Source organism: Sander lucioperca, chromosome 10 (genome assembly GCF_008315115.2).
Source record: "Sander lucioperca isolate FBNREF2018 chromosome 10, SLUC_FBN_1.2, whole genome shotgun sequence".
Classification (NCBI taxonomy): domain Eukaryota; kingdom Metazoa; phylum Chordata; class Actinopteri; order Perciformes; family Percidae; genus Sander; species Sander lucioperca.
The window spans coordinates 2,742,993-2,767,974 of NC_050182.1; the positions used below are offsets into that span (position 1 = coordinate 2,742,993).

Below are 24,982 nucleotides of genomic sequence, written 5' to 3' on the forward strand. Positions count from 1 at the left end.
GGATCTTCCTGCTGGTAACTCGGGGTCCAATCTGTTTTCAGTCAAACATCGCTATGAAGAGTAGTGTGATGATGAAGATAACTGCTCATAGGCCTTTCTCACAATAAATGTTAACCAATTGTACTGAATACAAAAATGTATAAACATCAGGTATGGTTCATAGGGTTTACTTTAGCTTTGTATGAAACCTTTTCATGGAGGGATTAATGAAATGACGCTCTCGTTATGCCCTAAAGTGTAGTCGGTCGGATCAGTGAACTGTGGAAGGGACCATATTCAGCATGATGAAATCACAACGGTTGTTATGGGAACCATGCTATTGCAAATGTCAGTGAAAATGTTTTTGACCTTGACTGATGAAATTTTGCACTGCCATAGTTTGATTATATCAGACGTGTAAACAGAGGGAGGCTGGTTCACAGACAATTAACATGCTGGTATTTTGTGGTGGTGGTGTAGCCTACTTCTATATGTCTTAACTCTTATCTCTCTTTTTGACATGCTCTCACTTTTGTTTTAATATATCTGAGCATCACATTGAATTCAGGTCTCATTTTACTTCAGCACACACCTCAAACATATCTGGCTGAATATCTTTATGGTCGCTTAATAAGGACCAAGGAAGCCTCTCCCACACATCTGTCTCTGAGCAACTCACATTTTTCACTCAAACCAGAATCTGCCGTTCCCTGCTGTAAAAGAAGAGCAAGGTTTAATGAAGTCTCAGGGTGTCTGTGAACTTTCTTCTTTCTCCTTTTTCAGAAAATATTTATAGGCTCTGGCAGAACCTTTGCTGCCCGGTACTTGCCAAAAATCTCTTGGTTACCTTTAATAAGTCTACTCTTTAAGTTCAGCTCAGATAAATTAATACTTTGTCCTTGTCTGACTTGTCCCTGTCCTTGGTCTCTATTCATAAACGTGAAGTCAAGTCTTACGTAGACATTTTGCATTGTTGAAAAAAGATTTTGGTTCACAAAATATTTGTGAAGTTAGAAAGTTTGGTTAAACTTTACTTGAAGGTATCTACATAAGAGTGATATGACATTGTCATGAATGTGTCATCAACATTATAAACAAGTAAAAAACGTTTATGACATAACGCTTCTTTTAGTAAGTGTTGTAGTGTGTAAATTCGGTTTTTGTCATGACAAGTTAGGGTTAGGGTTAGGGTTCATGTGTCATGACTGTGTTATGACACTCTTATGTAGATACCTTCAAGTAAAGTGTTACTGAAAGTTTTAGCAGGGCAATGTTATTGTGTAGGCAGAATAAATCCTGTGATACTGGGTGACTAATGTTTGTTATCTTTTTAAAAATCAATCATATATATATATATATATATATATATGCCTATGGTATTTATCCATCATTATAATGAGATTCACCAAATCAGATATATTAGAGGAAAGATTGTCTTGAAAAACTCAACTGAGACATAATTTAGTGTCTCAAATTGCGCACTTCTGTACTTACACTAGCTATTTGAGTACATAGTGTGCTCACATTGTCGAAGTGTGGTCAATGCAGTGCACTACAAGTACCCGGATGGTGCACTTCTAACTTTGTACAGACAGTTTATTAAAAAGTGTATTGTATACAGGCGGCCGCCGTCTTGGGAGCTGTCTTTATAAACTATCTTTTTAATAAACTGTCTGTACACTTACAAAGTTCTCAATGCTTCGGTTAACATTTAGGGACCCTCATTATGCTACCGTTGAAGTGTGGTGATATTTTGAGCCTTTTTAGTGGTATAAATAGCGATTTGTTTTTACTTTCCCTGTGCCCCGAATACTAGCGTTGTACGCTAATCAGCGGTCCACGCTAGCTTGTTTCAAGTTACAAACACATTCGATTAGCATGAAAACATGTCCCAGAGAGCGATCAAGTGGGTACATATCTGTTATTAACCCCTAGGTTCGCTTTGCGCCGGAATTGTCCTTTAAGCAGTCTGGAGGAGCTGCTCATCTTCTCAATCAACCAATGGGGTACATCAGGGCACTGTGTAATTCTGGGAAATGAGTGGATTGTGCTATACCAAAGCCTGTCTAACCCTTATTAGAAATTCTTTGGCTATACTATGACTGACTTCTGTAGCCTATAGCCCATATAAGGAGGGTAAATCTGATAAGTGTAAAGCTATAGCCTATAGGGTAGATTTAATAAACCTCTGTGGATGTTCAAGTGCAGTTGAAGTCATATGAGGCAGTTATTGTTGACTTTATTCAGTTGCAAAATTATCTTTAAATTAAAGAACATCATATGTGTAATCCATGGACCAATTAAAACGGGATCAAAAATAATTTGTCTTTCCCCTTTCACTACGTTCATACTTTTTCCAAAATATGTCCCATGAGGTCCACCAGAAGTGAAGGGACTTTGCCTCTCTATACCTATCGAGTTATGAATTGTTTACATAACAGCTTTCGTGTCAGCAGATCTGTGTCCATGACAACTAAGCAAACTCCAATCCAAGGAAAATTACCCTGTGATACGGTTCAAAGCTATGTAAAAACAAAAAGCTAGTAAGTGGACCTTGAGTTGGAGTTTTTTGTCAAACTATTATTTGTTATATCGGTAATTAGGATAAGCATAGACAACAACAGCAGTAGCACACACTGCTAGAAGGTATGACCTAAAATGATTCCTAATATAAGTAGGCTATGCTATTATCAGTAAAATGTAGGCTACTTACAGTATAAAATGTAAATGTATCTAATCTATAAGAATGGATTAGCCTATTTTATAGGCTGTGTTGGACCTGTATCTGCAGTAACTAGTAGGCTAACTAACAGATAACTGTAGTGGAGTAAAATGTACAATATTTCCCTCTCAGATATAGATGAGTGTAAGTACAGAGTATCAGAAAATGGAAATACTCGAGTAAAGTACAGTATATTTGACTGGACTGCACTGACCCTGCTGCTTCCATACTGGCGGGCTTTTGGACTACAAACTCCCCCAGTGTTATGTGTAGTCGAATACTATTGGTTTATGAAGTGACCTACACAGCCAATCAGATCGAGTCTTCTAACATGCAGAAAAAACTGAAGTTGTCGTTCTATTTCCTTGACCGTTAACGTCCGAGTGCGGTGAGTTATGTTGAATTAATTTTACTTATTTTATATGAATGCTACTTTTTCGGTGACATATTTCACAATGATATTTATGTATGGAGGTTTTCAACGGGGGGAGACAGCTAATGTTAACTTTTAGTCTGTCGCCGCCATTATACCACCGAAGAAGCGTATCCCGCCCTCCTTCTTCGGTCTTTTCTTCTTCTTCTCCTTGGTACTAGAAAGTAAGCACCACTGGCCCAAGTGGTAAAAGGGGTTTAGTCGCTGGCTAATTTGGTTTCTGCACCCGCTATCAAGGAATGATCTGACCGTTGTTTTATTAGCTTCCGAGCTAGCAAGACAGCTAGCTACCACGCCGGGGGCACGTTAGCAATGTTGCTAGAAAAATGGCCATCGTTGCATGTTAGCAACACAGTAACGTTACTGGTCAGATAACACCGTTTGCTGCTAACCGTTAGCTTTGAGTCGTTGTTGAGTTGCTGTCGGTCGTGCGAGCTCGGGTCAGACCCCCAAGCAAAACGAGTCAAAGGAGCTAACATGAGGATTGTTATTTGTCGACGATTGCATAAACTAGGAGTGATTGGTATTGTTTCTCGTTCCCCGTGTCCCCTTGTGAGTCAATATCGGGCTGACATTGTCCCTGCAGTAAACACTCATGACTAGCGTTAGGTTATCCTGTCATGCATGAAAGTTATTCAATGACATATTGACAAACTTTCATGGCGTTTAGACAAATGTTCATTTATTCAACCTTTATTTATCCTCGAGAAATCGTTAAGGGGCGACCCTCATTTACACTGTCATCGAGTCAAATTACCACCTTGCTCAATATTAAATGTACATTGTAAAAAGCAAATTACAACTAGTGCTTGCAGGTTAGTAAAAGCAGATGCAGACCACCTCTCATCTGATGGTTTAATGTTACTGCCAGACGGAGGTTGTAGCAGTGTTGCACAAACCAAGCGGTTTGAATCTGACCATCTGTACCCAGACGACAGTGTAGCTTCTGCTGAGAAGAAGGGCGCAAACAGACACAGACTTCACTAGACTATCATCCCTACAGGGTGCAGTGGGGCATTATTATGCCATAATTGACTGTTTAAATGATGTGGTTATATTCTTTCTTTTTGTACTATAAACAAGACCCATAAAAGACCAAAACAACAATGACTTTATCTCACTTAAGTATTGCCTGTGTAGCAAATGCCTGACAAAGTCTCATAGACCTTCCTTGTTGTCCGAGAACTGTTAAAACACATCATTGAGTCACGACATTGTACTGAGTGACATGTTACTTCATTAAAATGAGTGTGGTTACTGTAGTATATTTATGAGTTGATCCCACGAACACGTCCTGCTGCTTTAAATACTCACTAAATCACCAAATCTACAGTTGCAAACAGCCCCCACCTTGGACAAGGTGCCTTTCTAAAAAAAAAAAAAAAAAAAAAATATATATATATATATATGTTTGTGTGATTCATTTTCAAAGATTTACAATAGGAACACATGGGCTTGTGGCTGAGTGTCACACAGACATGCTGGGAAGTTGGAAAGCATTAAGAGACAGACTAACAGCATTGTTTTGGTCTTATGGGATTTGTTGATGATAACACAAATATGGAATATCAGCAGCTTTATCCTTTAAATCATAGCTTTGTCTGCCAATTAAAATGATCAACTAGAAGGTGTGTCACATTGATGTCTTTGTGTATCTGCTGTTGCAGTATGAGGTCTGATTGTTATTCAGTGAGTGGGAAGGATTGCAGACATTGTGTTTGATTAAAGCTACATTCAGCAGCAGCATGAGCTAGACTGCACTTCCAGTGGGTCCAATTACAGCACATATCTAATTGATGTTGGAGTTTAACGTCTGCCCGGCCCATGAAATGGCAGAGAGAGAGACTTGGCATGGTCTGTACCTGAGCAACAAACTGCATGGTCAAAATAACAATTAGCCCAGGCTCAGCTTCATGGTGAGTCATCCTGGCAACCCAGGGTTACCCTTCTGGCGCTGTGTCCAAGCTGTTAATAATATATGCAGGCTCTTCTTTTCATCAGGAGAGGGCAATGTTCACAACCTAACTTCAAATGTAATGTACTGGTGGGTAGGCATCTGTGCAAGCCTCATATTGTGATATTACTTTAATATTCTAAGCATGCTGAGTTTTGTGAACTGTTTCACCTTTATCCAAATCAGTTTTGCATTGCTGCGTTTCTTATGAAATGTTTTTGATTTCTAATCCCCTGGCAGCCATGGAGAGTTCGTCAGTCTACATGTGCTTCCCTTGCTACCAGGAGTTCAACACCCTGGAAGAGGTGCTCGAGCACCAGTTGACGTGCACAGCTGAAGATGAACAGATGGAAACACCTGGAACCGACTCTGTCACTATTCCACTGCTACAGACTCGGGTAAATACTGGCACAGTCAACAGTTTCCACTTTTGATCATTATCTTGTTGGGAATAGAACCAAAAAACATCAATATTGTGTTGGTCTGGCCTGAGGCTACATTTACATTGCTATGTTTTGGTTTAAAAACAAATATCTTTTGCTAGCTTTACACCTCACATTCACACGGCTCTGGCCCCTAAACCGTAGAAATTTGAAAACACTTCTGACTCCGTTTTGGTTTGGAATCTTCGGTGTTGTGTTGCAGTCTCAACGGCCGCAAACGGAGACCTTTGGTAACACTGACGGCAATGTTTCGCCGCCTGATTGGCTCATGACGTCTCACTCTCTGAGACTAAGCTACTAACGTTACCATATACATGCTGCCTCCTGTTTTCCCCCGGCACGCGCATGCCCAGTATACAAGAATGTTCATGCAGTTTGACAGAGTTCGCTTTTGGCTCAAAACTCCACTTAAAAACCAAAACGTAGCAATGTAAATGTAGCCTGAAACAACCAGCAGTGTGATGGCATAAAAGCCTCTGACTCCGATCTGGATAATGATATTGAAGTGACAAGTATAACTTTAGTAATAAATTGACAATGTTCTGCTACTCATCATAGTAATGGTGACCTTGATCAGAGCACTTAACATTGAGTTGTTTGCAAAGATTTACCGACTCATTTCAAGGGGTTGCTGTGTATTAATATCTGATTTAGGTGTACGCTGACATCATATGTTAAGTCATAGAATAACCAGTAGGTGTTTTTTCGCTAAGATAGGAATAGTGCTTATTAGGGAATGAAAAACAGCACATAATATACACCCGACTGAATTGGTTTTAGCTAGGTGTACCTAATATACTGGCAACTGGGTATAAATGCCAACGATGATTTATTTTTGACAATATTCAGTTGAGATGCATAAATGAGTTTCCAAAATTATCTTAAATTAAGTAAAAACTAATATCATCATAAGCAATCACAATATTATATGTTAGAAGACTTGTAAACCATACCTTTGTAAAATGTCAAGTTTGTTTTCTTCAAAGTATTTTTGAAGTCAAGTGGTCAGTAGACATGGAGATCTTGACATTACATATAATGTCTTGGGCTTGAATGGCTGGAACAAGTACATGTGCATACTTTATACTGGTAAACAAACCTATTTAAACCAAATATCCGGCACTAAGTCATTGCACCAGTACACCTGTCAGACCTCTAACTTTACCCTGATAAATTGGCAATGGCTTTGTAGTAAGGCCTGCAGATTATTTAACAGTTTTCAAAGTACTTAAGTGCTACCTGGAACTTCTTTCTGTCTAGGGTAATGGCAAAATAACACATTAGCACGTCGTTTATCAGAGGAATGACTCACTAGTGAGGCAAACAGGTGTAAAAGTGGATTGATTATGTAGTGTTGGACTTTAAAATCAGGCTTTATTTTACAGAATACATGACAGTGCATGATGTAGATTTTAAATAAGCTTTGATATATCATAAAAATCAGGTTGTATATATATGATACAGTCCAGTAGCAACATGGTTAAAAGAAATATTTCAGTACTGCATTTTGGGCATTCATTTGATAAATCACAGTATAGGTAAAGATGAAAAATTGGGAGCAGAAGGGGATGACGTGATAAAGGTCGCAGGCCAGATTGAGGTCAAGGATGCCACATTAACGTGGTACATGACAATAACAATGAATAATTAGTTTTTGTGGAAATTGTCTTTCTTTGGGGTTTTCCTTCTTTGTACTACATGTATGCTTCAGTATGTAAATTCAGTTGTATTTCTATGGTTTTGCCTCATAGTAAATTTGAGAGGTCTGTGGACTTTTGCATTGTATAATTTAATATTTTTGTTTGGTATATATTCTTTTGGGATGAATTTCATCGAAATGCTGAGCTCTATTCTTTCTGAATTTGAATTGCAGAATTTGAAAGTTGTATAATGGGGCAAGTTATTCCAGTTAACTTTGACATATTGAGCTCAGTCTTGGTGCAACTGGCACTTTTTTCAACAGCTTTAGAAAGCCCTCGGGGTTGAAAGCAGTCATTGGCTCTCGTTTGGCAGTAGGGCGCATGGCTGTCTGAACCTGTGCCTGAACTTCCATCCTTACAGTCTTCAACACATGTCCATAAAGGACCGTACACACCCATGACAGACAAATTGCATCCTGAGTCGCCAGCGGGAAGAGGAGCATGAGAAATGCATCACTCAGTGCCACCCTTTCTCCTGATGGATCGCTCATTGGCCTTCTCATAGATGAATCAGCTGGAGAAACACTATAAAACCTGGCGACCTTATGGCTTCCTTACCCTCACTTTACTCATTTCTGTATATATAATGTGACATTGCTATGAAACAATGGCTTTTTATATCTGAAATGGAGACAAAGAGCTCTTTTAACAAATGTTTCTTCCCATTTCTTAGATGAGTGATAGAATTTAGGGAACTAAAAGGATAGGACATAAAAACCAATGTGCTTTAGTGTTATGGACACTTAGTTTTTGTCTCCTGTATCTGGAAGTGAGAGGATCAAACACTAAAGGAGAATGTTGCAGAAATGTCTCCTTAAAACGGTCCACTAAACAGGTCACCGGCAATTTCCACTGGATGTGGAACGTCTCCGGAACGTCGACGGAGTCATTAGGTTTCCATTAAAGTCAATGTGTGTATTTCCACTGACTGCGGAACGTCTGCGTCCCTACTCCGTCCAGCTCCGGCAGTCCGCAGCCCTCCGGAGCAGATACGCAGAGCTTCTATTTTTGCCGGACGCCGGAGAGCTCCGCAGCAATTCAGCACACGGAAGATAGTACGGGACAGGAAGTCGAGCACAGAAACAAAATAAAAATCCGGTTAATTTTCAAAGTAAAATACACAGTGCTCACGGCAGGTCATTTTTCCTGCACTACACCTTGAAAACACAGCACAGAGTTGTTTCCCCTCTACTTCTCTGGATGGAAACAAACTGTTGTTGGTTTTGTGGTTCTATTCTACCTGAATTTGCGAGATATTGTGGGTCCTCGTGACTACAGCTGTCAGTCATGGCCGCAGCCGTGCCGCAACAAATCCGGACCTAGTGGGTATTGACGGACGGCGGAGCACGCAGCCGTTCTGCAGTGGAGCCGGTCCGCAGACGTTCCGCATTCAGTGGAAATTGCTGGTCAAGGTTTGCCTTTTCACCTTGCTCTGACTAAACTCATTCACCCCTTCTGATTTTTATTTTGGACCAAAGTATGACTCATCTGCTGCATCTGCAAACGTCCCTATCAGCATACTAAAATATGCACTTCACCATTAGAAGCTCTCCAACAATGATTTAGTAATTTGGTAGTAAAATTCACTAGGGCTGCTCTCTGAAAGCTTAAATCCTTTTCTTAGTTGTAAACATTATAATACGTTAACTCTGTGGTCATGTGTTGTTAGACCCTAAGACTCGAAATGTATGCGTATTCAGTCTTCGTGCACTAATTAGTGGCTTGCTACCAGCCTCGCTGATAATGCTAATAATAATCAGAGGCGTTGCATAGTAAGGGACATCTTTTAGTAGTTTCATGAATTGTAATCAACAGCAAAATGTAAGCAGCAGATAAACGCCACAACCTGTGCAATACATTATTGAAATAAATAGAGAGCTTTGATGTAGTCTTCTGCAGCAAGAAAAACATATTATGGCAGGTTTATATAGCATTAAAGGTGCAGTAGGTAAGACTTAAAACTAACTTTCTGTCATATTTGCTGAAACTGACCCTATGTTCGAGTAGAACTACATGAAGCAGGTAATTTAAAAAAAAAAAAAAAATCCGGCTTCTCTGGCACCACCTACAGCTTGTGGTGCGATTTGCAAAAATCCACAGCTCCCTGTTCAGGGGGGAGGGTCTTAGGAGACCGTTTTGGGCTTTAGCGGAAAGGGGGGAGGGACTGAGAAGTTGTCGATGTTCAAATTTTTTTGGCTAACTCCTGGATCTTTGCAATCCTACTTACATCACCTTTAAATTAGCCTGTCCAAGTGTTTAGTGAGGTCAGTTGCTAAGTGGGCTCAGACAAACCTTGTAAGAGAGTTAGTCTCTTCACTTGTGTATACCATTCGCTGTATGCAAATGCGTATTCTTTGTTTGGGGTATCATCCTCTACTGAAACTTCAACACCACCCAGCAATACACAGTCAAGTCATAATAATTGTGAGTAGTCATCTAGCTGTATTTTGTCTATTTAAAATGATGCGCAGAAGCCAGTCAGTCATTTAGTATTAATCACAATACGAAACAACAAATGTCTAAACAAATTCGCTCTACTAAAAACTACAGCTTAATAATGAAAGCCTCCCTTCAAAAAATTAAATATAAGCATACACATGGAAAACATGTATTAGACTAAGAATTAACACCACAGATATGAGACTTTTCTGACATTTAAGGAGGATGAGATCACATTGTCAGGTACTTGGCCATTGATCAAAATCATCAGAACTTTATGCTTTTTCAGACATTGGGATCGCATGGAGGCAAAAAACCCAAAAATCTATATTTAAAAAAACGGGCTCCACTTTAAAGTTTTTCTTGCACAATGTAAAAAAACGCTTCATTCAGAATGGTAAAGGCCTGTCCACTTATCAGAAGAATCACAAGTTCAGACTTGTGTGTTTTTTATAACAACTTTATTTTAAGATGAAACCTCTAACATTGCTAGGTCGCTGCAGTTATTGAGTGAGGGAGTAGTTTTTGGTGAGCCACTGTTACAAAATAAATAAATGCAATCAGAATGCTATCGTATCAGCCAGACCACATTTGTAGGTGGTCTTCAGTATTAACATAACTAGAATGCTAAAACAAAAGCCCATAAATCATTAGAGTATGTGAGACATGTTGAACTGTCGTAATTGAGACAGTTTCAGACGTCTTTAACCTCGACCTTGATGTTCTGTTTTTATCATCCAAATAGATTGAGGGAGCAAATGTAAAACCCTGTGGAGTGACTCACTGGACCCTTTGATAGTTATCGGCCAGTCTGAAGCCTTATCGTGGTTGTCTGGAGCTCTCAGAGGAACCTTGGCTCTAAACTCATGCTGCTCTAATTTACCTCAGTACCTCTGAACACTGACTTCTTATCCCTCATCTGCCAGAAAGAACAAAATAAAATAAAAACTCTGCAGTTTGTATTTACTTGATTCAGCTAATGTTTAGTATTACAAGGAGTCATTTCCTTTGTCCACATAAACAAGTGAAACATTAAAGATAATCTCTGATTTCTTCTTTTCCCCCTCCCTTGTCTTTGCAGCAACAGGTAATAAATATATCAAAAGCAGCCCCACAGACTCAAGTCCAAACAGTACACTCTGCCGTGCAACCTGTTGTCAAGCAGGCTGCAGTCAGTGCAAGTGTGACATCAGACCAGCCCAGAATCCTCTACCAGTGTGGGGACTGTGATGAACTTTTCAAGAGCCTGGACCTTTGGCAGCAACACCGTAAAGAAGAGACATGTCAGCAGTCTGCCTCTGGGAGCAAGCTCCCCGACTCAAAACCTGAGCCAGAGACCGCTTCAGCTCAGAGCTCCCATACAACTTCAAATCCAGATGAAACCACATGTGAAATCCTTAAACCAGAACCAGTGGATAATCTCATAGCAGAGGAAGAGCAGCAAGTTGCAGAGACCTCTTCAGCTCAGAGCTATGAGCCACCTCCTGCTTCTGAGGTGGCTGCCTCGACCTCAAATCAAGAGGATTCGTCTCCCAGGAGGAGAGGGGCAAACAAAAAGCCTAAGCCTGAACCAGTGCTGCTGTGTGTGGACTGTGGCTCATGCTTTGGCCTGGTGTCTGAACTAGTGGCCCACCGTAAGACACAACATGGCTTTGAGGAAGCTCTGCACCGCTGCTCTGTGTGTGGGGAAAGCTTTCTAAATACCACACTTTTTCTTTACCACCGCAAGCAACACCGGCAGAAAGGCGAAGAAAAGGTGGTTGTGGATCCCGAAGAGACATCAGAGGACGTTTGTGCTCAGAGCAACAGGACTGATGAGCAGGGCCAGGATGCCACTCCCTCCACCACTAGTGTCACCTCCAGTTTCACACAGCCTGATTTGTTCATGTGCACCCAGTGTGGGGAGAGCTTCAGCGACGAGGGAGGGCTGGGCACCCATCGTAAGCAGTGCCATGGCCTGAAGGAGCCACTACATAGTTGCCCCCAATGTGACGAGACCTTCATGAACACCACCCAGTACCTGTACCATCGCCGGCAGCACCGCTCCACGTCAGGCACAGAAGTGGCGGATGGAGCTGAAACTGGTGTTGAAAAAGTCACCACTAAAGCTCAGGATACCCCACAGAGCTCAAAGCGGCTGCTCTCCTCGCCTGCCTCTGCTAGTGAATCAGGTTCACCCCTTCCTAAGAAAAGTAGACCCTCTTTCAGGATCCTAAGTGGCATTAGTGCGCTCAAAGGTAAGTGGAAATATTTGTTTTAAAGCCCATTTGGGGAAAAAATAAAGCATATATGTCGCGGAATGTTTTGGTCCTTAATGGATCGTTTTTTGTTGTCAGGAAACAAAGGCACCAAAGACGAATTGGAGGCCAGCACTGCAGCAGACGCGGACAACACCAACCACCCTCCACCTGCCAAGCTGCTGCAGGACTGGGCACGCACACCACTACCCCATGTTTGCCCTTACTGTGGCAAAACCTTCACTCGACGCGTCTTCCTCCGCACCCATGTCTACAGCCACACCGGAGAAAAGCTTTTTACGTGCAAGGTGCCAAATACAATTTTTTTTATCAAAATTGATCCTTTCTTGAGCCTGAGGGATAATTTCCTGTGATGGAAATGTCATTTACGCCATGCAGCAGACATTGTTGAAGTGATGTAATGCTTTTGAAGTGTTAGGTAAGGTTTGAGGCAGATTCTATCTGAACGTCGTTATATGTGACAGATTCCCCAGTGTCTCTGCACAATTGAAAATGTTTTGAAAATTATAATTTGAGCAAATGGAGCCATATGCAACTTTATTTCCTTACAAGATGTACTTAAAACTGTTGTAAATACAACTATGGCACTGATCCTGATTGTTGTTGTTGTTGTTGTTGTTGTTAAGGTTTGCACAAAGTCCTTCACTAACTCCCAGAGCCTGCTGCGCCACAGCATGAGCCACACGGACAACAAGCCCTTCATCTGCGATGTTTGTTGCAAAAGCTTCTCCCAGGCAGCCACCCTGAAGAGACACCAACGCATTCACACATCGACACAGCCTCGGCGCAAGCGTGGACGCAAGCCGGTACAGTCTCTATCATTTTCAAGGGTTCAATTCCAAAATCTCATGTATACAAAAATTTGAAAAATAAAGGCTACATTAAATTAAGCATGTTAATCAACATTTGTTGTGTGAAAATGATTCTGATTTGTTGTTCAAAATTTAGAAAAAAGAAAAACATTTTTGGTAAATAACTTGCTGTAAATTTACTGACCTTGACTTCTGTGTCCCTCAATGCAGGTGTGTACTTTGGACAATGAGGGAGCGGCTCATCTCTTCTCTTGTCCTCACTGTCCGTCACGGTTCAACACAGAGGATCAGCTTGAACATCACAAGTAATAACACAACATCAATAACACTTTAGTAACCTCCGTTATTCAGCATCTTTATTTGCAGGAGTGTAGGTGGAAATGACTACAACACATCTAACTTACACATCATGCTGCACATTATGTTTAACACTCTAACTAGCTCTAAACCTCTGGATTCCCATGTAGACCAGAGATTGTCAGTATTCAATCATTTCCAGCCCTGTTTATGGCGTAAATACATTAGAATTATGTTTCCTAACGGAACCCAGGACAGGATTTAGATAAACCTCCCCCTCGCCAGGAGCTGTAGTAGCTGAGCCGTGTCTGACTACTGAGCAAGACCTTAAAGCTGTGTAGCCAGCACACTGACTGAGATGTCTGGGTGCCCTTGAGCCTCAGCCACATATGATTGACAGACAGAGGCCCAGTAAATTAAGATGATAATGATAACAACCCAGGACGGGGGAAGAGCCTGGTCGTGTCCTGCCTGGTTGAGCAAAGGGGAGAGGACATACTGTTTGTGTATGTGTATTTGGCTTTGGCTATAGCCCATTGAATGTAAAATAAAACCGTGTCTGTAAGGTTAAAGCACTGACTTTAGGCTTTTACTGTGTGTTTTACCAGCAGGTAATCAGTGTTATGGCTTTTCAGTTAAACTGCCAATAACATTTTTAATTAATCGCCATTAATTGGTCTACACATACCTGCAAACTAGTTGCTTTTCGGCGAAAATCGCCGTTTTGAATGGGAAAATGTCATCAACGTGAATTGTGTAGATCCGAAGAGTTTTTATTTGGGGGGAGGGGTCCCGAGACCCGGTGCTAATACGGCACCGGTGCCTTAACGACTGTTAACGACCGTTATCTACCGGACGGAATTGCAAGGCGGATTTCGGTGCCTTATTTAGGTACCACTGAATGCCTGCGCTTCTCTCTGATGCTCCGAAACGGACGTTAAAGGCAACCTAAACATCGGCGCGTGTCACGCTAGTTAACACTACACTTGACAGCAGGTAACGTTAGCCTACCGTTAGCTAGCAGCTGGAGTAAACACGGTTGTGACATGCTGACAGCTAAATGGTGTAAAAGTTTGTCTGTATTTCACTGTAGAGGAACGTATGACAGTGTGCAGCTGCTGTTGTCGGAAAAACAACACAGATGTTGCGTTCACCTCAAACTCGCCACGCCAGCCTTGTGATGCATTCAAAGTTATTGTAAATTACCCTTTTCCCATCCAGTTGTTGTTTTTGTCGTTTAACACGAATTTACTGGTGAAATAAGTTATTGTTATAAGATTTTTGTTATTACATTTTAATAAATCATTTAATTTTGACCCTGTGGCCTTAGCAATAAACAAGCCGTTCTTTAATGTCACCGACTGTCGTTTTATGCTCCTTTTTAAAATCTTTCGGTTCAGGCACCGTTTTAAAAGTATCGTTTTAGCACCGGGAAAATGTTGTGTTTTCCCTTCATTTTCTTCTCGGGAGAGGGGGGGGGATAAAATGTGTCACCTTTTTCAGCCCTTCTGAGTTTGCAGTTATGGTCTATAAAATAACAGGCTCAAATGTATTATTTTGTCCCAAAACAGTCACAAAAGTCAAGGTCTACTTGTGAGCTTTTTCCAGAGTTTTCAACTGCATCTCACAGTTTATCAGCAGATGAAGTTTTCTCATATGTCATTTCATACACGTCAAAAAGAAACTTTAAGTTAAGATTGTTTTATTTCCAAGGTCAAGAATGAACCTTAAGCTAAACAAATACATTCCGTTTCATATTTTAGAAGATGAGGAAAAGCAGCATCTTCACATTTGAGAAAATGGAACCAGCAATTGTTTTCGCCATTTTTGCTTAAAAAAGGGCAAAACAGTTTCAGTGATTATCAACATTTTTACATATATATTTTCTTTTTATCGACAAATTTATTAAAATATTGTTTTAGCTCTAGTCAGTGTGTCCCAACGTGTAGTACTAATGCTGTACATTAATTAAGCATTAATCCTACTCATTAAATAACATCTGGCTGGGAAAAGAGGTGACCCTGACCAAAATTTGAATTCTCCCAGCTGCCTCAGGGTCAGCTGTCCCTGAAATATTGATTTCTCTTGTCTATTTAATAGGGAACAGGAACAGCCCTCCTATACAGGCATTGAGAGGTCCTTGCACATCACCTCTAGCAATCCTGCTTTACTGACTTTAGTGACTCGTGTAGTTAAGTGCGTTTGCTGCAACTGTAGCAGTATGAAATATATAATACATATACTTGTATGTGTGCAATATCTACTATTGGAATATTGTTTCCTAAACTTCAACATCGTACGTATTTGTTCTGATTATGAGAAGCTGCTCAAAGAAGCAGTATTTAATTTTTTCGTGCTGTGAAAGCAGGCCTGATTCAGCATTAGGTGAATGCATCCTAACACTTCTCTCCTCCCCTAAGGCTGTATCCAGTGTAAATTTAGTCTTTCATGTCCTAACTCAGACTCCTCCCAGTTTGCTGCCATTTTTTTTTTTTTTATTATTATCTCCTTCCGTTTTACACCCAGCTAATACCCCTTAAACAACCTGAAGCACAGCTAAGCACATACTTACTGGTAATCCTCCTACGAGTCACAAAGAGAGTGGCAGCTTAAAACCAAAATATGACTTTCTCCCCTGTTTATTACTGTTTTTTTATGTCTTTCATTTGTGACTTTTTAAGTCTTTATACTGTGTAATGTAATTGTTTGTATGACTATTGCCTGTCTCTGTGAGACATTTTTTGCCTTTTTTGGCTGGACCACACCGCAGGACCAGCCCTACAACCTTAAAACTCTGTCCTTCTGTCGCTGTGTTGCTCTGTCACTGAGTGATGAAGTTCCACCATTGGTCTGAGTGATGACGTGTGGCCGTGGGACAGAATCACTAATATAAAGCTTTAAACTGGATATTTGAAACTAGGGCTGAACGATTAATTGCATTTGCGATAATATCGCGATATGTTAAAACGCGATTTCCTAATCGCAAAGGCTGCGATTTGGTCACATGACTCGCGAGAGCAAATCAGTCTGCACTCCACAGAGAAAGCATCAACAACGCTACGCCGTACCTTGAGCTGATTTCTGTCATTCAAACAACTCTGAGTTGTAGTTTAAAACTTTTACAGCCATTTTAATAAAATTAAGGGTTTTATTCGGGCTTGAGTCTATACATGCAGTTAATGGATACAGGCACACAAAACTCAAGGCTCGGTTGGCAACGATTAGCTCTGATTAGCGGTTAGCTCCAGTTAGCGGTTAGCTCCGTTATAAAGAGATGAGTGGAGGAGCTGCCACTGAGAGGGGTAACAACCAGACTGATAAATGACGTTCGGGGAGCTTTCACAGCAGCGTGGCCGCGGTGTTTCAACAGTTTTATTAGTACAGTTAATCCCACGGCAAGAACACCAGCAACTAGCTAACGTAACGATAGCCTCTCTGAACAAGTGCACTCGGCAGCACGCAACTTCACGAGGGGGAGGGGCTGGAGGCAGATCCTCTCTGTGCACTGTAAAAAATGACACTTTTTTGTGTGTGTGTGTGTAGATATATACTATATTTTTACTTATTTAACTGTCTATTGTGTAATTGTGTGTTCATACTATAAATTATTATATTATTATTCTTTGTTGAATAATACAGAAGACAAAGAGCTTAAAAAAATAATCGAATCGCAATCGCAATATTTGGGAAAAAAATCGCAATTAGATTATTTTCAAAAATCGTTCAGCCCTATTTGAAACAGCTATCAACGTGCTGTTTAAACACTCTGAGCAATAAAACACAACATCTTTGTAGCTTCCATGTTTTTGCCCACATTCCGACTTAAAGCTTAGTAACACACCGAAGTCAGAAGAACGACCAGAGACAGTTTAGAAACGAGACACCCCAATTCAGAGTAATTTCCTGTATCTGTGTCACGTGGGTTCCGCCACTGGCACACCCCTTTAGGAGACTAGCGGCAGGTCCTGAGTGTATTGATTCCAATGGGAGAGGTGAACATTAACACAGATCACCAAAGTAAATATTGGACCAATTTTTCACAAGCCACATATCTCCTGAACGCTTTGTTTGAGACCGGCTTCTGTCTGACGTTAGCTTATCTGGCAATACAGATAAGCTAACGTCAACTAGCGTTCTTGAACGCCTTAGCAAAACCGTTTCGTAATGATTAATATGGATTTTAGCTGTGTAAATATCTAAAGTTAGCAAAAGAAATGATTAATAAATTATGGAAATATGACTTCTCATCCATCCACACGCTGTTCACTAAACTTTCAAATGAGGCCACGCCTATTTAGGAGACAGGAAGTGTGTACCGTTTCATACCATTGGCACTGCGCGTAATGCACTTTCTTTAGTTATAGAGAATCTTTAGAACGACTTCCCAACCATACATGATCCAGCCGTGTACAAGGTTTTGACCTAGTCTTGTTTTCTATCTGTCCATGTTTCTTTTTGCAGGTAAAACAAGTTTGAAACTTATCATTGTCAGTAGTATGCTAAATGGTTAAAGTAGAGGTGCAACGATGAATCGATTAATCAATTACTTGTCAACTATTAAATTAATCGCCAACTATTTTAATAATCGATTAATCGTTTGAGTCATTTTGTTTTTATTAAAAAAAAATAAGATTTCTCTGATTCCAGCTTGTTAAATGTGAATATCTTCTAGTTTCTTCTCTCCTTTGTGACAGTAAACTGAATATCTTTGAGTTTTGGACAAAACAAGACATTTGAGGACGTCATCTTAGGCTTTGGGAAACACTGATCCACATTTTTCACCATGTTTTGACATTTTTATAGATGAAACAGCTAATCGATTAATCGAGAAAATAATCGACAGATTAATCAACTATGAAAATAATCGTTAGTTGCAGCCCTAGGTTAAAGCGCTTACTTGAATATGTATGTTTTTGTGTATTAAACAGACTGCTCCACACCAGCCATCCATTCCCATGCCCCGAATGTGGAGAGGCCTTTAAACGGAGGAGAGACCTGGACCTGCACTCACTCACTCACCAAGGTGAGAGTTCAGGGATCAGCCTGACACAATGTTGTTCTCCCCTTTTATTTTTATAGTTAGCAGGAGCAACCTGAAGCCATCACAAACAACATACAGCAGTCATCTGGACTGTTAATATCCTTTTTTTAATTCAGCTTTTTGTGTCACATGCTTTCACTGTGTGTCCCATTTCCATGAGACCAAATATGGCAAACATTTCAGGAAATCAGATACAAGCCCTTTTGCCTGCTTGTAATGGGAACCAATTAGATATGTTTGTATCATATCAGTACAGCATGCAGTGAATTACTATTGATTAATGCAAAGGCGATAACTGCTCCCATCACCTTGCCTGGGTGGTCTATCTTGTTTATTTACAAACATACATCCATGTTATATGTGCATTGTTCTGCTGATGCATTAGGTTAATTAATTTCTATTGATTTGTGTCTCATTTGGAACAAAGGATGGAGATAAATGAATTGGGTTGACATGTTGACTCTTCGTCTTAGTCAGGCGGGGCCTTGACATGGCAACCTCATAAGTTAAGCTTGAAGAATCGACGTGCAGCAGGGGTCAGAAGTACGTGGCTCCTCTGAGAGAGACGATTGGAGCGATTGATCTATTGATCAGTCCAGGGCCATAGGCTGAGATTGTCCTTATTAAAGGTTTAATTAGAGGGTCCCAATGGGGAGCAGAGTGGGTCGCCCCCACAGGAATAGACGCAGATGGTTAGCAATCTGCTAGCAAGATGTTGGCGTGACTGCAGAACCATCAATGTCAGCGATTTCCCAGCCAGGTTCTCAAGGGCAACTCAGTGGGAGTGTGGTTTGCTTTGCCAAAATACAACTAGGGCACCAGCTGATCAGAGCTGAAATGATTAGCCGATTTAATTGATTAGCCAACTGACAGGAAAATTATCTGCAACAATTTTGACAATCTCTTAAATACATTTTCAAGAAAAAAGGCTGAACACTTGCTGGTTCTGGGTTTTTAGTTTTCTAGGATTTGCAGCTTTTTCACTTTTATATCACTGTGAATTGAATATTTTCAGGTTTTGGACTGTTGGTTGGACAAAAAACAGCTTGAAGATAGGACCTGGGAAATTGACATTGTTATGGACCAAATTACTTATTGTTCTCTTCAATGGAAAAGGCCTATTGATAAATCACTAATTACAACACAAGCTCGTGCCAATATTACGTACAAACTCACCTTGTGTGTTCACATTATAAGCAACTAGTGCTGTCAGTTAAACGCGTTATTAACGGCGTGAGATTAACGTTCTTTTTGGCCTAGCAAACTTTGTAGTTTTTTTTTTCTGTTTTTTTCTGTTTTTTTCTGCTGTTGCAACAACTAGAAAAACTACAACACCACACCGGATCTAGCTAGACCGGAAACAAAACAACAGGCACGCCGCACACACTTGTTTGGGCTTGGAGCCGGCCAAAGAGTAGTAGGCTAACGTTACGTTTTGAGTGGATGGCGAGCACGAGACGCCGAAATGGATGCCATTAAGATTCTGAATGGAAAGTTTACTTTTAAAAAGTTGCCAAATGGTTCCATTGACAAGACCAAAGTGATCTGTGTGTTTTGTCGTTGTGAACTGAGCTATCATCGCAGCACGTCCAGTCTGAAATACCACTTGATGGCCAAGCACACAGCTGATGTGAATTCTCCGCCCCCTCGTCAAAGCCAGGCGACAAAAGCACAAAGCAAGCCGATCCACTTTTCCATGTTGATAAGAGCATTAAAATGAGAAAAATAATGTGACAAAAAGAAATCTAGGGTCATTTTAAAATGAAATTTAAAAATGTGCGATTAATTGCGAGTTAACTATGCCATTAATGCGATTAATCGCGATTAAATATTTTTATCGTTTGACAGCAAAGCAACCATTGTTGACACTGAAAAACTGACTACATCTGAATCACCAGCCATTTGTATATGTACCACCTGCCACTGTACGATTGTTGGAAGGACAGCGAGCAATCAACAAGCTCAAATTAACCATCAGAAATTTACAAGGCACATAGTATGATGACAGAGTATGACCACCTGCCTAAAACCTGACACTGTTCCTTTGCAGACAAGCAGCCAGCGACGTGTCTTCACTGTTCATCCCAGTTTGTGAACCAGTCAGTGCTGGAAATTCACATGCAGCGTTGCCCTACCTCAGAAGAGGACAAGAACACTGGTCGTGGACGGGGTCAGGGCCGGGGACGTTGCACTGGACAGGTTGGGAACACAGAAAAATAAATTATTTTTTTACTTCTTTTTTGTTTGTTTTACTTCTCAACTGTAAAAATATATTTTGCTAAATCTTAATTGACAGATTTGTTTTTAACAAGGATGAAACAAGCACACAGATTCCCCCACCAAACAGTGACGTTGTGTTACGTCTCAGTCAGACCATGAAGACACCGACCTTTTCTCTTTTCATTAATTGTCCCCCTCTGTCCATTCTCCATCTCTATACTTTATGGTTTGTCTCCCTCCCGTTTCTTTTTCCTTCCTCGCTTTATCCCTCCTCCCTCAGGTCGAGTGTGACCTATGCGGCCACCGTTGCATGACCCAGGAGGGCCTCGACCTCCATCGGTTGTCCCACACGGGCCAGACACCTCTCAAATGCCCAGTGAGGCCTTGTCGCCGCAGATTTACCTCCAACAGTACCCTGGAGGAGCACGTGCTGGCCCATTTCCAAGGAACGCTTGGCAAGTCCAAAAACCGACCCCGCTTCCGCTGTCAGATTTGCCACAAGGAATTTGCCTACAATTCCACCTTCAATGTTCACATGAGGACGCATACTGATGAGAGGCCCTTCGAGGTAAGAAGAAAGGTGGTGTGTGTGTGTGTGTGTGTGTGTGTGTGTGTGTGTGTGTGTGTGTGTGTGTGTGTGTGTATAAAAAGGGAATTTCTTTCAGTCATCATATTTTGTCCTTTTTTATACAAGACTTTCAAACCCTTTAGCACCTGTTTTTCAAATTGACATCCAGCATTGCCCCACCCCCCATGCTCACACCCGTTCATAGCTGTGGCTATCTCTCCGGTTCTGGACCCTTGCCATTTGTGCAGTGTGTGTCCTGCGGGTGTTTCCTCCCTCCCTGTGTACCTGTGATTAATGACAGGGCTGAGTTAGGGCCTGTCATCTCCCCTCTGTGCCTGTTACTATTTTGGGACTCTCTCCCTCTCTCTCTGTTGCTCTGGTGACGAGGCAGGACATCAACTATAGACCCATCCAAGCCCATCACAGCACGTCGGACTGTAGAAATTGATTTAACGTTTGTGGCTTTGCTTTGAGCCATATCTATCAGGCATGCTAAGGATCGAGGTTCAAGGAGCATTGGTCCTCAAACATGGGGATGAATTTCAATTTAAATCAAATAATCTTATGTATCCTGAAGGAACGCCTATATTTACTGAGTATATAAAGAGCAAACTCAACGGGAAAGGTAATTTTATTACAGTATATCTGACAGAGATACTGACAACAGGGATTACAGATTCAATCTGAGTGTCCCCAGTGGGAATCTAGACTGAGCACAACAAAGTCATTCTTTTGTAGTGCTTCAAGTTTAATCAAGTTTCTGGTTGTAGTTCATTGTCTGCGCTCAGATGGCAGCAAGCAGAGAGCCAATGTTTTAACAACAGAGCCAACATTTCTTTCTGGTGTCCGCTGTGTAGTTGATTATACTATCCCATACACATTTGTAGAGCTGCAACGATTAATTGATTAGTTGATCAAGAGAATATTAATTGGCAGATATTCTGATAATCAATCGTTTGGGTCATTTATCAAGCAAAAAAAATGCAAAAATATTCTATGGTTCCAGCTTCTTAATTATACATTTTTGTGGTTTTCTTAGTCTTCTATGAAAGTAAACTAAATTGCTTTGGAATGTTGGGAGGATAAAATGAGCTATTTGAGGACATCACCCTAAACTCTAGGACATTTTTTTCTCAGTTTTCTGATGTTTTATAGACTAAACAGCTAATTGAATCTAATTGAAATAATTGGCAGATTAACCAATAATTAACTTAATTGTTAGTTGCTGCGTAACACACTTGTGTCGTTATTATTGCGGTGTATCTGTCTTCCCCATACCCTTTTCTCTCTGCTGTTCCTCTACCCCAGCCAGAAGTGCTGCATCTGCAGAAAAATACAAAGAGAGGTCTCAGGAAATATTAATTGCAGCAGAGTTTTGTGCATTGGCACTGTTGCAAACATATCTGTACTTTTTTGCCACCCTCTTACCTTTTTAAAAAAAAAAAAAAAATGTTTTACACTTTCCCATTCTCCACTTCCCCATTCTCCTCCATCCCGCCACCAGTGTGTCACATGTGGCAAACGCTTCCGCCAGCTGCCCCATCTGCAGGACCACGAGCGCATACACAGCGGCCTGCGACCTTTCTGCTGCTGGATTTGCGGTAAGAGTTTCAGCGTGGCCGCCCGGCTCACCGAGCACGCCCGCACCCACAGTGGGGAGAAGCCCTACCCCTGTCACCACTGCCCTGCTGCCTTCCGCTCTCGCTCCAACCTGGATAAACACATCCGGCTACACGGAGACCTGCCTGTGGAGAACGCTGAGCAGGAAGCACATGCAGCTGAGGCTGCCCATGTTCAGAAGGTGCTGGAGGGGGCCAAGGTGCTGTCTTCTCTGGCCAACACAGGGGAGATTGATTCTGGCTCAGTGCAGACCATCTATGTACTGCAGGGGGCCGAAGGAGGTACTGAGACGGTCATGATCCCGTCGGATCAGTTCAGTGGCATTGACGGCACCTCACAGGTTGTCATCCTGCCCTCCTCTGTTCTGGGAGCTCAGGGCATTACTGTTCCCACAATCACCATGGATGGAAATGAAATCACCATGGTGGAGACAAGCCAATCACCGCAGCATGCCATTGAGTTCATTGTGGAGGAAACTGTATAAATGGCAGATTAAAAACTATTGTGGAAAGAGCAACACAGTAGAGAAAGATTAGTTGAGAATATAGACTGTTTGAGTTAAAAGTTTGCTAATTGAAGCATATGGAGTTATTACCCAATTTTATTTATATAGTTTGATAGATTTCGAAGCCAGTTTCAACAAAAGTCCTGTAGTAATAACAATTTTACTTTTCTTGAGCAGAAAATGTAAAAACATTGTTCAAACTGTGTAAAACTAATAAATCAAAGGTTCATAGACAGATGATATTGAATGTACCTTCAATTAGTCTTTCAAACTGACTGGAAAAACGATCGACCCTCAGTTGTTTACAGACGGGTATTTACGGCCCCTATTTATTAGGGGAAGACAAGTGGGGGCCCATTAAATGTCTTCTGCTTTCGTTATAATAAAATGCTTCAGCTTTCACACTTTTGCACGTCCATCAATTTATGACACAAGGGTATTGCCCCCATCCCGTCAGTTGGGATGGACTTTATAGGTCCTGCTGTCAATTGCTACTACTGCCTTTTGACAAACGGTATGAGTTTTGCTGAGAAATATACAGACCCACTCAGCACATGTCTGCGTACAGCTTTTCAAACCGCTTTGTTTCTCTCTGTCACACGTACACTAATGTTGGTGGAAGGCAGTATGAAGTAGAATTGTGTGTATATATCAACCCTAATGTTCCAATAAAAATAAGACATTATGTTATTGATTGGTTTTGTGCTGTAATTAAATACAATGATAACAGGGATACGGCAAGATTTATGATGATTTAGCTGAAGAACAGCATTATGCAGTGGCAAGTAATGCAATGAAATTATCCAGCACTTGCTGTATAGTTATCGAAAATAATGATCCATTTATGTCTAAATGGGAAGAGGCATAATATGATATAAGTTTTGCCAGCGCTGCAGTAGCCCATTATAGGCTTCTAAAGCGCAGCTTATGGCTGTCTCTCACCCAGTGATTGCTGACAGGGGGGGTTTGAAACCACACACACGCAGAGGCACTCAGTCTTAGTTTGTTTTCATGTCATGGAGGGAGAAATTCTGATGATTGTGCGAGGAACTGAAATGGGGAAATGGTAGCTTTTCTGCAGAGTGAGAAGCATATCAAGAAATAGAGGGCTCCTGAAGAGCAAAAAGAAGCCAGTGCCAATAATCTAGCTGCTCTTCAATCCTTTTCTGAGAGTCAACCAGCAACCAGTTGATAAATACATGATTTTTCCCTAGCAAATCTTGAGAGCTGATATTTTAGGGGAGTGCCATTTATCGTACCTGCTGCCAAACATTGAAATTGAAAACACACCAAACAGACCTGTAATGAAATTGTAGATGCCGGAGGTGAAATCATGAGCAGCCTGACTGAAGTATAATGATCTATTTGCTGTACAGATGACAGTATATTATCTGTGTCCATTCCTTAGCTCAGACTTAACATTGTGCTTTTCTTTTTCTTTTTTTGTTCTGGGTCGGTGACGAGCACGGATGAACAAAATTCAAAGATTTTTCCCACTGTGATGCAAAGTCTTGAAAACCAGCTTTTTGGTTGGTGGAGTCCATATTTTAACCTGTATCATGATGTCAGGAATGTTAGCTGACATGCCTGATCTGGTTTTACTTGCAATATGTCTTGGTTGTTAAATAGCAAACACCAAACTGAAGAAATACAGCTGAATTCAGCTATGTTCCAGTGCACATACAATATAATGGCAATTTGGTCACATCTTCCAATAGTAATGTAACAATAGTCTAGGAAATGGCATGGTTATATATTATATCAGTGACATTTGGAGTTGTTACTTTTTAAATACATTCAATGACACCTTTTTGATAAAAACAAAAACATCAGTTCACAGGAAATATGTTTAGTGTCACTGAAAACTGACACAGCAAGTGTTTAACTGAATAGCTTTTCTATGTTGCACCTCACTGATGATAATACACACAAACCAACATGCAAGTAAATGATTTATAATCATGCATGTACATAGCTGAGAGGAATATAAA

General features: G+C 40.9%; 1 protein-coding gene across 3 annotated transcripts; it reads left to right on the plus strand.

Moving 5' to 3' along the window:
- The first annotated feature begins 3,004 nt into the window (after positions 1-3,004).
- On the plus strand, positions 3,005-23,397 carry znf574 (zinc finger protein 574). 3 transcript variants are annotated; one of them, XM_031299733.2, is made up of 11 exons: positions 3,312-4,988; positions 5,136-5,178; positions 5,329-5,486; positions 10,752-11,907; positions 12,007-12,215; positions 12,555-12,734; positions 12,951-13,045; positions 17,966-18,060; positions 20,129-20,277; positions 20,579-20,866; positions 22,371-23,397. In XM_031299733.2, exons 3-11 carry the CDS (start codon positions 5,331-5,333, stop codon positions 22,968-22,970), a joined length of 2,928 nt encoding a protein of 975 aa, XP_031155593.2. In that variant the 5' UTR covers positions 3,312-4,988; positions 5,136-5,178; positions 5,329-5,330; the 3' UTR covers positions 22,971-23,397. The 3 variants fall into 3 exon arrangements, with proteins under 3 accessions (XP_031155592.2, XP_031155594.2, XP_031155593.2); XM_031299732.2 differs by lacking the exons at positions 3,312-4,988; positions 5,136-5,178 and adding an exon at positions 3,005-3,089; XM_031299734.2 differs by lacking the exons at positions 3,312-4,988; positions 5,136-5,178 and adding an exon at positions 3,096-3,298.
- The last annotated feature ends 1,585 nt before the right edge of the window (positions 23,398-24,982 follow it).